Source organism: Tachyglossus aculeatus, chromosome 2, assembly GCF_015852505.1.
Source record: "Tachyglossus aculeatus isolate mTacAcu1 chromosome 2, mTacAcu1.pri, whole genome shotgun sequence".
NCBI classification, from domain to species: domain Eukaryota; kingdom Metazoa; phylum Chordata; class Mammalia; order Monotremata; family Tachyglossidae; genus Tachyglossus; species Tachyglossus aculeatus.
Window position 1 is genome coordinate 2101561 of NC_052067.1, and position 12590 is coordinate 2114150.

Consider the following 12590-nt stretch of genomic DNA (forward strand, 5'->3'; position numbering starts at 1 on the left):
GGGTAGATACAGGGTAATCAGGTTGGCCCACATGGGGCTCACAGTAGCAGCGTGGCTTAGTGGCAAGAGCCCGGGCTTGGGCACCGGAGGTTGTGGGTTCGAATCCATCTAATTAGATAGATATCTAATCATATCTAATCTAGATATGTACAAGTAAAATAAATCGAGTAATAAATCCGTCCAAACATCTATCCATATATCCAGGTGCTGTGGGGAAGGGAAGGAGGTAAGGCGGGGGGGATGGAGAGGGGGACACTCACCGGCGATGGCTCCGGCCAGGAGGAGGTGGCCCGGGCTGACGCGCCCGTCGTCCTGGGCAAAGAAGGACTTCATGTGGGCGTAGCACGGGAAATAGATGGCCGAGAACGGGATGTCCCTCAGAAAGCAGGCCTTGGCTCCCTGAAAGAAAGAGGCAGCGCGGCTGAGTGGAAACAGCCCGGGCTTTGGAGTTGGAGGTCATGGGTTCGAATCGCGGCTCCGCCACTTATAATAATAATAATAATGATGATGGCATTTATTAAGCGCTTACTATGTGCAAAGCACTGTTCTAAGCGCTGGGGAGGTTACAAGGTGATCAGGTTTTTTCCCACGGGGAGCTCACAGTCTTCATTCCCATTTTCCAGATGAGGTCACTGAGGCCCAGAGGAGTGAAGTGACTTGCCCCAAGTCACACAGCTGACATTTGGCGGAGCCGGGATTTGAACCCATGACCACTGACTCCAAAGCCCGGGCTCTTTCCACTGAGCTCTTTCCACTCTTTCCACATAAAATTGTGTGACACATACTGCTTATATCTGGCATTCATCAAATCTCTCAGGACTCAGTACTGTACTGTTCCTTTTGGTGGTTAAGAATACAGAATAACCCAGGGACCTAAATTGGAAATTTATGTTTTTAACAGTGAACTCAAACAAACCTTATCAGTGGGGTATGAATCAGTGGTATTTATTGAGCATTTACGGTGTGCAGAACATTGCACTTCACTGCTCAAGACCCAGGAAATAAAGAGGTGTGTGTAAGAAGGAAAAGGGAGAACAGAGAGGCTGTCCATAGCCCTTTAAATTTTTTTCAGAAGTCCTTAGTATAAAATTCATTTTTTTCAATTGCATTGTAAAAGATAATAACCTGCTTCCCCATTAGTGACGGGTCATAATTATAATTAATAATAACGACGATGGCGTTTGTTAAGCGCTTACTATGTGCAGAGCACTGTTCTAAGCGCTGGGGAGGTTACAAGGCGATCAGGTTGTCCCACGGGGGGGCTCACGGTCTCCATCCCCATTTTACAGATGAGGGGACTGAGGCTCAGGGAAGGGAAGTGACTTGCCCAAGGCCGCCCAGCAGACATAATAATAATGGCATTTATTAAGCGCTTACTATGTGTAAAGCACTGTTCTAAGCACTTGTCAGCTGGGTGACTTTGGGCGGGTCATTTCACTTCTCTGGGCCTCAGTTCCCGCAGCTGGAAACTGGGGATGAAGACTGTGAGCCCTCTGTGGGACAACCTGATCACCTTGTAACCTCCCCAGCGCTTAGAACAGTGCTTTGCACATAGTAAGCGCTTAATAAATGCTATTTATTATTATTATTATTATTATTATTATTATTATTATTATTATCATCATCAACAGGGGTGGGAAGTGATGCGCAGTCAGAAGATGGGTCAGCCCGGGGCCCCAGGCAAGACCGCCCGGCCTCGAAAAGTCACCCGTCTTCCCTCCTGCACAGTTGCTCCTTGCGAAACGACAGCTACGACCGTAATGATGTCGGTTTTCCTTGAACGCTTACCAATCAATCAATCAATCGTATTTATTGAGCGCTTACTGTGTGCACTGTACTAAGCGCTTGGGAAGCACAAGTTGGCAACATATAGAGACAGTCCCTACCCAACAGTGGGCTCACTATATTGCTATTTTATTTCTTTTATTTTGTTAATATGTTTTGTTTTGTCGTCTGCCTCCCCCTTCTAGACCGTGAGCCCGTTGTTGGGTAGGGACCGTCTCTAGATGTTGCCAACTTGGACTTCCCAAGCGCTTAGTCCAGTGCTCTGCACAAAGTAAGCGCTCAATAAATACGATTGATTGAATGAATGAGTGAACTATATATAATAATAATGATGATGGCATTTGTTAAGCGCTTACTTTGTGTAAAGCACTGTTCTAAGCGCTGGGGGGGATACAATGTGATCAAGTTGTCCCAAGTAGGGCTCACAGTCTTAATCCCCATTTTTACAGATGAGGGAACTGAGGCTCAGAGAAGTGAAGTGACTCGACCAAGGTCACACAGCAGACTTGTGGCGGAGTCGGGATTCGAACCCATGACCTCTGACTCCAAAGCCCGGGCTCTTCCCACTGAGCCACGCTGACAGGCACAACGAGCTTACCGTTGAGAGGGGGAGGCAGACATTAATATAAGTAAATAAATGACACATGTGGACAGGGGCTGGGAAGGGAGATGAACAAAGGGAGCAAGTCAAGGGGATGCGGAAGGGAATGGGAGAAGAGGAAAGGAAAGCAGGAGGAAACTGAGGCACAGAGAGGCGAGGTGAATTAGAACCCGGGGCTCCTGACTCTTAGGCCTGTGAGCTGTCCACTCTGCCTCCCTTCAGAATGGCAGAGAAGCAGCGTGGCTCAGTGGAAAGAGCCAGGGCTTTGGAGTCAGAGGTCGCGGGTTCAAATCCCGGCTCCGCCGCCTGTCAGCTGTGTGACTCTGGGCAAGTCGCTTCACTTCTCTGTGCCTCGGTTCTCTCATCTGTAAAATGGGGATGAAACCTGTGAGCCCCCTGTGGGACAACCTGATCGCCTTGTAACCTCCCGAGCGCTTTGCACATAGTAAGCGCTTCATAAATGCCATCATCATCATTATTATCACAGTGCCTGGCCCATAGTAAGTGCTTAACAAATAACATTAAAAAAAAAGTTCTGGCAGGGAGGAGATTCATTCATTCATTCAATCGTATTTATTGAGCGCTTCCTGTGTGCGGAGCACTGTACTAAGCGCTTGGGAAGTACAAGTCGGCAACATAAACGGCTACCCCTCTAGACCATAAGCTCCTGTGGGCAGGGAATGTGTCTGCCAACTTTGTTATACTGGACTCAGTCCAGTGCTCCGCGCACCGTAAATGCTCAATAAATACCACTGATATTGAATGATGGCTAGCTCAGGTCTCAGTCCAGTGGTCAGGGAGGTTAGGAGCAGAGGTCGCGGGTTCAAACCCCGGCTCCGTGGCCTGTCAGCTGTGTGACTTTGGGCAAGTCGCTTCACTTCTCTGTGCCTCGGTTCTCTCATCTGTAAAATGGGGATGAAAACTCACGGGCCCCCCCTAACATTCCCACTTGCTCACCACTCATTCATTCACTCCTACTTACTGAGCACTTAGTGTGCGCAAAGCACTGAGTGCTCAGGAGAGAACGGTACAACAATAAACGGCCACATGTCTGCCCACAACAAGCTCACAGTCTAGAGGGGGAGAGACGCATTAATAGAAATAAATAAATGACAGATAAGCATTTAGTACAGTGCTCTGCACACAGTAAGTGCTCAATAAGTACCATTGAATGAATAAGGCTATAAGACTGTGAGCCCGTTGTTGGGTAGGGACCGTCTCTATCTGCTGCCGACTTGTACTTCCCAAGCGCTTAGTACAGTGCTCTGCACACAGTAAGCGCTCAATAAATACGATTGAATGAATGAATGAAGTAGGGTGAGGAGGGCCGCCTCAAACTGTTTCCAGCGGCCGGGGATAACTAGTCCCCCCTCTCCTCACTAATAACGGTATTTGTTAAGCGCTTACGATGTGCCAAGCACTGTTCTAAGCACTAAGGTAGATACAGGGTAATCAGGTTGTCCCCATAGGGCTCACAGTCTTAATCCCTATTTTACAGAGGGGGGGAACTGAGGCCCAGAGAAGTTAAGTGGCTTGCCCAAGGTCACCCAGCAGACAAGGGGCGGAGGCGGGATTAGAACCCAGGACCTCTGAGTCCCAAGCCCGGGATCTTGTCACTAAGCCACTGATGCTCCATGGCACAGGGTGACAGAGGGACTTCAGAACTGGACACACGGGTGGGCGGTCACTTAGTGGGTGGGGAAGTGGATGTTGTGGGGGTACGGGGACCTGACTTCTGTCCTGGGGAATGGGTCTGCTCCACGAGATAATAATAATGACGGTATTTGTTAAGCGCTTACTATGTGCAAAGCACCGTTCTAAGCACTGGGGAGGTTACACGGCGATCAGGTTGTCCCACGGGGGCTCACAGTCTTCATCCTCATTTTCCAGATGAGGTCACTGAGGCCCAGAGAAGTGAAGTGACTTGCCCAAAGTCACCCAGCTGAGTGGCGGAGCTGGAATTTGAATCCACGACCTCCGACCCCAAAGCCTGGGCTCTTTCCACTGAGCCGAGCCGCTCCGGCCCCGGTGCCAAGGGATGTGGTGACATCGGGCATCTATCAATCAATCGTATTTCTTGAGCGCTTACTGTGTGCAGAGCACTGTACTAAGCGCTTGGGAAGTCCAAGTTGGCAACATATAGAGACGGTCCCTACCCAACAGTGGGCTCACAGCCCGGGGAGAGGCAGGTGCCGCCGGGGGGAATAGCTACTGCCGCCCCTCCTGACGTCTCCCACACTCCCCCAGAGCCCCCCACGGTCCCTCCGGACCCCGGGCAGACAATGCCCATTCATGGCAGGAGCCGGGGCGGGTCCCCCAGACTGGCGGCTCCTCGGGCGGCACAGAGCTCCCTTTGTGCGGCCGATTACCGCGGCCCAGCGCCGGGGCGGAGGTGGGGGGATTTTTTTTTTTTTTTGATGGCATTTATTAAGCGCCTACTATGTGCAAAACACTGTTCTAAGCGCTGGGGAGCCTACAGGGTGATCAGGTTGTCCCACGGGGGGCTCACAGTCTTCATCCCCATTTTCCAGATGAGGTCACTGAGGCCCAGAGAAGTGAAGTGACTTGCCCAAAGTCACACAATTAGAACCCATGACCTCCGACTCCTAAGCCCGTGCTCTTTCCACTGAGCCACACTGCTTCTCTGTCAACACCCCCCCAACCCCTACCTTCTCCAACAAGTCTCCTCAAAATCCCCCAGTCACCTCAGCCCTTACATCCCGCACACAGTAAGCGCTCAATAAATACTCAAAATATTCTCAAAATACTCAAAATACAAAAATACTCAAAATACTCAAAAAGCGCTCAAAAATAAATAAATAAATAAATAAATAAATACGACTGACTGAATGAATCTTCCTCCATCCCCTCACCCAGCACTTGTAACCTCTAACCTGTCTAGTTGTGGGCAGGGAATGCGTCTACCAACTGTTGTACTCTCCCGAGCCCTTAGCACAATGCTCTGCGCACCGTAAGTGCTCCGTCAATATGACTGATTGAACGGTAGATACAACCTGATCACCTTGTAACCTCCCCAGCGCTTAGAACAGTGCTTCGCACACGGTAAGCGCTTAATAAATGCCATCATTATTTTTATTATACAAGCCAATCAGGTTGGACACCCATCCACATCCCGTGTGGCGCTTGCAGTCTCAATCCCCATTTTATAGATGAGGGAACTGAGGCACTGAGAAGTGAAATGCCTCGTCCAAAGGCAAGCTGTTGCCAAATTGTAATAATAATAATAATAATAATATTGGCATTTATTGAGCGCTTACTATGTGCAAAGCACTGTTCTAAGCGCTGGGGAGGTTACAAGGTGATCAGGTTGTCCCACGTGGGGCTCACAGTCTTCATCCCCATTTTCCAGATGAGGTCACTGAGGCCCAGGGAAGTGAAGTGACTTGCCCAACGTCACCCAGCTAAGTGGCGGAGCTGGAATTCGAACCCATGACCTCCGACTCCAAAGCCCGGGCTCTTTCCACTGAGCCACGCTGCTTCTCTCGTACAGTGCTCTGCACATAGCAAGCGCTCAATAAATACGATGGAATGAATGAATGAAAGGCCTAGAGCAGGCAACTGGCGTGGCCGGGATTAGAACCCAGGTCCCCTGGCTCCCAGCCCGGGCTCTTTTTTTAATAAGTTGTGCTACTTCTCTAGGACGGTGCTGCACATGCAGCCGGTGAGCGCTCAGTAAATACCAGCCTTAGATTACTGAGAAGTGCGGCCCTCTAAGAGAGGACTGCAGGAGGACACATTGCTGGTTAGACTGTGAGCCCACTGTTGGGTAGGGACTGTCTCTCTATGTTGCCAACTTGTACTTCCCAAGCGCTTAGTACAGCGCTCTGCACACAGTAAGCGCTCAATAAATACGATTGATTGATTGGTCAGGCGAAGCTGAGGCAGGGAGGGAAGCTGAGGCAGGGTGGGAAGCTGAGGCAGGGTGGGAAGCTGAGGCAGGGAGGGAAGCTGAGACAATCAATCAATCAATCAATCATATTTATTGAGTGCTTACTATGTGCAGAGCACTGTACTAAGCGCTTGGGAAGTACAAATTGGCAACATATAGAGACAGTCCCTACCCAACATCGGGCTCACAGTCTAAAAGGGGGAGACAGAGAGAAAAACCAAACATACTAACAAAATAAAATAAATAGAATAGATATGTACAAGCAAAATAAATAAATAAATAAATAGAGTAATAAATATGTACAAACATATATACATATATACGGGTGCTGTGGGGAAGGGAAGGAGGTAAGATGGGGGGAAGGAGAGGGGGACGAGGGGGAGAGGAGGGAAGGGGCTCAGTGTGGGAAGGCCTCCTGGAGGAGGTGAGCTCTCAGCAGGGCCTTGAAGGGAGGAAGAGCGCGAGCTTGGCGGAGGGGCAGAGGGATTGGGGGCATTCCAGGCCCGGGGGGAGGACGTGGGCCGGGGGTCGATGGTGGGACGGGCGAGAACGAGGTACGGTGAGGAGGTTAGTGGCGGAGGAGCGGAGGGTGCGGGCTGGGCTGAAGAAGGAGAGAAGGGAGGTGAGGTAGGAGGGGGCGAGGGGATGGATGGACAGCCTTGAAGCCCAGGGTGAGGAGTTTCTGCCTGATGCGCAGATTGATTGGTAGCCACTGAAGATTTCTGAGGAGGGGAGTGATATGCCCAGAGCGTTTCTGGACAAAGATAATCCGGGCAGCAGCATGAAGTATGGATTGAAGTGGAGAGAGACACGAGGATGGGAGATCAGAGAGAAGGCTGATGCAGTAGTCCACACGGGATAGGATGAGAGCTTGAACGAGCACGGTAGCGGTTGGGATGGAGAGGAAAGGGCTGATCTTGGCAATGTTGTGGAGCTGAGACCGGGAGACAGGGAGGGAAGCTGAGGCAGGGAGGGAATTTCCAGCCGAGAGCAGGGACTGAGAGGCAGCTGGAGGCGGAGTGTCAGGAGGCCGGAGTGGTTTGGAGGCTTGTGAGGGAGGGCTCGGAGCCCGAGCTGGGGTGCAGGGGGAGGAGAGAGCGGATGTGCGAGAGCGGCCTCGGGAAGAGGGGGACAACCTCGGAGCTAATGGAGGGGCGGCATGACTAGCAGAACTACTGGACTCTCACCTCTCACTCTATCCCCATGTCCTAGTGTGGACTGTCCAACTCCTCTGACTCTTCCCTCTCCATCGCTGAACATTCATTCATTCATTCAATCGGATTTATTGAGCACTTACTGTGTGCAGAGCACTGTACTAAGCGCTTGGGAAGTCCAAGTTGGCAACGTATAGAGACGGTCCCTACCCAACAGTGGGCTCACAGTCTAGAAGACTAGAACATCCGGCATCCCTGGCTCTCCCCCAGTGACCCTGCACTGACCATCCCACCCCCCTGCCTCTCCCCTGTCCATCCCTGACTCTCCCCCAGTGACCCGCCATGGAAAATCCAACACCCCTAATTCTCCCCCTTCATCACCATCATCGATCGTATTTATTGAGCGCTTACTGTGTGCAGAGCACTGTACTAAGCGCTTGGGAAGTACAAGTTGGCAACATATAGAGACAGTCCCTACCCAACAGTGGGCTCACAGTCTAAAAAGTGGGCTCACAGTCTAGAAGTCCATCCCTGACTCTCCCCCAGTGCCCCAGCGCAGACCATCCAACTCCTGGCCTCTCCCCTGTCTATCCCCGACTCTGCCCCAGTGACCCAGCACGGACCATCCAACCCCCCTAACTCTCCCCTGTCCATCCCTAACTCTCCCCCAGTGGCCCACCACGGACCATCCAACCCCCCTGCCTCTCCCCTGTCCATCCCTAACTCTCCCCCACTGACCCACCACGGACAATCCAACCCCCCTACCTCTCCCCTGTCCATCCCTAACTCTCCCCCAGTGACCCACCACGGACAATCCAACCCCCCTGCCTCTCCCCTGTCCATCCCTGCTCTCCCCCAGTTTCCCAGCACGGACCATCCAACCCCCCTGCCTCTCCCCTGTCCATCCCTGCCTCTCCCCCAGTTTCCCAGCACGGACCATCCAAGCCCCCTGCCTCTCCCCTGTCCATCCCTGACTGTCCCCCAGTGACCCAGCATGGACCATCCCATACCCCGACTCTCCTCTGTCCAACCCAACTGTCCCCCAGTGACCCAACACCCTTTCGGCATCCCTGCCTCTCCCCTGTCCACCCCTGACTCCCCCCAAGCGACCGGGCATGGATCATTTAACCCCCCTGATTTTCCCCTCTCCATCCCCCACTGTCCCCCAGTGACCCAGCACGGACCATCCAACCCCCCTGCCTCTCCCCGTCCATCCCTGCCTCTCCCCCAGTTTCCCAGCACGGACCATCCAAGCCCCCTGCCTCTCCCCTGTCCATCCCTGACTGTCCCCCAGTGACGCAGCACGGACCATCCCATACCCCGACTGTCCTCTGTCCAACCCAACTGTCCCCCAGTGACCCAACACAGATCTTTCGGCATCCCTGACTCTCCCCTGTCCACCCCGACTCCCCCCAAGCGACCGGGCACGGATCATTCAACCCCCCTGATTATCCCCCTCTCCATCCCTGACTGTCCCCCAGTGACCCAGCAAGGACCATCCAACCCCCCCTTCTCCTTCCCTGACTGTCCCCAGCACTGACCACCCAACCCCCCTGCCTCTCCCCTGTCCATCCCCTCCTCTCCCCCGTGACCTGACATGGATGCTCAGGGTTGGGGTGGGCAGGGGGAGAGGGAGCCCCTCACCCAGGGGGGTGGATTTGGGGAACAGCGGTCTGCCCTGTGTCCCCCAGCCCCCAGGAGGACCCCCCCCCAGTCTCTCATGCCCCAAGGGTCCTAGAAATCCCATCCCAAAGTTGGGAGGGAGGGCTGCAGGCTCCCAAAAGACCCCTCCCCACTTATCCAGGAAGCCCCAGCTGGCTCCGTCCCTCCAGGGCTCTGTGGCTGTGGGGGAGGAGGAGGGATGGGGGACACCTCAGTCACAAAGGAGACCCCTGGGGGGGCCAGGGGGAGGGGCTGCCCACACCTGAATAGGTAGGGACCGTCTCTATATGTTGCCAACTTGTACTTCCCAAGCGCTTAGTACAGTGCTCTGCACACAGTAAGCGCTCAATAAATATGATTGAATGAATGAATGGATGGTCCAAACAGTTGTCCGTCAGTGGAAGCAAACATCTCTCCCCCATCCCTGACCCCGCCATGTCCTGCCACTTGGATCCGGCCCCTTTAAGCACTTAATGTTCACCCCCCCCCCCCACACACACACCCCTCAGCCCCCCAGCACTTACCTTATAATAATAATAACGGCATTTATTAAGCGTTTACTATGTACAAAGCCCTGTTCTAAGCACTGGGGAGGTTACAAGGTGATCAGGTTGTCCCACGGGGGGCTCACAGTCTTCATCCCCATTTTACGGGCGAGGGAACTGAGGCCCAGAGAAGTGAAGTGACTTGCCCAAAGTCACACAGCTGACAAGTGGCGGAGCCGCGATTTGAACCCATGACCTCTGACTCCAAAGCCCGGGCTCTTACACTGTACTCTCCGGAGCATTTAAAACAGTCTCTTAACGATGGCATTTATGAAGCACTTACTCTGTGCCAAGCACTGGTCTAAGCGCTGGGGAGTGACTTTGGGCAAGTCACTTCACTTCTCTGGGCCTCAGTCCCCTCATCTGTAAAATGGGGATAAGACTGTGAGCCCCCCCGTGGGACAACCTGATCACGTTGTAAGCTCCCCAGCGCTTAGAACAGTGCTTTGCACATAGTAAGCGCCTAATAAATGCCATCATTATTATTATTATTATTAATACCACTGATGAGGACGACAACGATGTCTATCAATCGACTGCATTTACCAGGAGCTTACTGTGGGCAGAGACTGTACTAAGCGCTTGGGAGAGGGCAATACAATAATAGACACAACTTGATTGTACTTTCCTGAGCGCTCAGTTCAGTGGTCTGCACAGAGTAGTCTGCTGCTATTTGAGGGCGGCGATCACGTCTACCGACTCTCATATTAACAGCGCGCGGCACTGGGAGTCCGAAGGTGATGGGTTGGAGAAGCCGCGTGGCTCAGTGGAAAGAGCCCGGGCTTTGGAGTCAGAGGTCACGAGTTCAAATCCGGCCTCTGGCAATTGTCAGCTGTGTGTCTTTGGGCAAGTCACTTCACTTCTCTGGGCCTCAGTGACCTCATCTGGAAAATGGGGATTAAAACTGTGAGTCCCCGGTGGGACAACCTGACCACTTCGTAACCCCCCCCCAGCGCTTAGAACAGTGCTTTGCACATAGTAAACGCTTAATATGGGGATTAAAACTGTGAGCCCCCCGTGGGACAACCTGATCACCTTGTAACCTCTCCAGCACCTTAATAAACGCCATCATAATAATTATTATATCATAATATAATATATCATAACATAATATCACATATTATATAATAATTGTTATTTATTAATACTAATATTAATTATTAACATTATAATTGCTACTAAATAACTATGATCATAATAATCATAACAATAATAATTACAATATAACATAATATAACATATAATACATCATATATATGCACATACATATAATATATTATATAATGTAATATAACATATAATACAATATAATTATAATTATAATATCATATAATTGTTAATTGATTATTATTATATGAGAATGTAATATAATGTAATAATACAGCATTATGCATTACATATGATAATATTTTAATGTCACATATTATCACATGCAATATATCATTTAATAATATAATACATTATAAATACCACATATACTATATTATGCTAATTTATTAATATAATTAATATGTTCCAATTAATATAATTAATAATTATAATTAATACCTATATCATATATTATATGTTATATATATTTTATATATTATATACGATAATATTATATATCATTATATTACTGCATCATATTATATTATTATATTAATAATTATGATTAATTATGATTAATATAATTAATAAATATTATTATTATTATTATTAAGAAATATGACTGAATGAATGGACAGTGCTTGGCACATAGTAAGAGCTTAACGAATACCTTCATTATTACTAACTGATCGATTCCCAGGCCCCGCCAGCCCATTCCCAGGACCCCGCTATCCCTGGGGGCCCCTCTCTCCCCGGGAAGGGCCCAGTTTAAGCGCCCCTCTTTTCAGATGTCAACGTCCCCCCTGCATAGGCTGCCATTTGCGGAGACAATAGGGCCATTAAATAGCTGATTTACTGAAAAAGGACAGCAATTTAGCAAGACAATGCGGAGGGGAAACAGCCCAGGGAAACATCTTTTCCACCTGGGAAGCTTCCCAGGCCTAACACAACCACATCCCTTCCCTCCATCTTACCTCCTTCCCTTCCCCACAGCACCTGTATATATGTTTGTACACATTTATTACTCTATTTATTTATTTATTTTACTTGTACATATCTATTCTATTTATTTTATATTTTGTTAGTAGGTTTGGTTTTGTTCTCTGTCTCCCCCTTTTAGACTGTGAGCCCACTGTTGGGTAGGGACTGTCTCTATATGTTGCCAACTTGGACTTCCCAAGCGCTTAGTACAGTGCTCTGCACACAGTAAGCGCTCAATAAATACGATTGATGATGATGATGATATCTATTCTATTTATTTTATTTTGTCAGTATGTTTGGTTTTGTTCTCTGTCTCCCCCTTTGAGACTGTGAGCCCACTGTTGGGTAGGGACTGTCTCTATATGTTGCCAACTTGTACTCCCCAAGCGCTTAGTACAGTGCTCTGCACACAGTAAGCGCTCAATAAATACGATTGATTGATTGATTGATTCCCTGACCCCCCCCACACTCATTCATTCACTCATTGTCGTATTTATTCATTCTTTCATCCACCCATTCAACCGGATTTATTGAGCGCTCACTGTGTGCAGAGCATTTGGCAGCAAAGAGAGACAATCCCTGCCCTTAGTGGGCTCACGGTCTAGAAGGGGGGAGACGGGTATCAAAACAAGTCAGGGACCCTGAGACAAGAGGAGAGAGAGAGAGAGACATTCATTCATTCAATCGTATTTATTGAGTGCTTACTGTGTGCAGAGCACTGTACTAAGCGCTTGGGAAGTACAAGTTGGTGACATATAGAGACGGTCCCTATCCAACAACGGGTTTAGCCAAAGACGCCAAGCAGAGTACAGTCAGAGACCCAGGAAAACAGCCAGGGAACAGGGGTGGACAGAGACAAGAGG

The 12590-nt window shown here is 49.9% G+C and overlaps 1 protein-coding gene across 1 annotated transcript in view; it reads right to left on the reverse strand.

The window, feature by feature from the left end:
• Window positions 1–12590, reverse strand: part of SLC25A13 (solute carrier family 25 member 13) — a 100837-nt gene that overhangs the window by 6788 nt on the left and 81459 nt on the right. The window contains exon 15 of the mRNA XM_038741863.1: window positions 261–399. Within this exon, the coding sequence (XP_038597791.1) occupies window positions 261–399 (139 nt within the window). The remainder of the gene's footprint in view (window positions 1–260; window positions 400–12590) is intronic.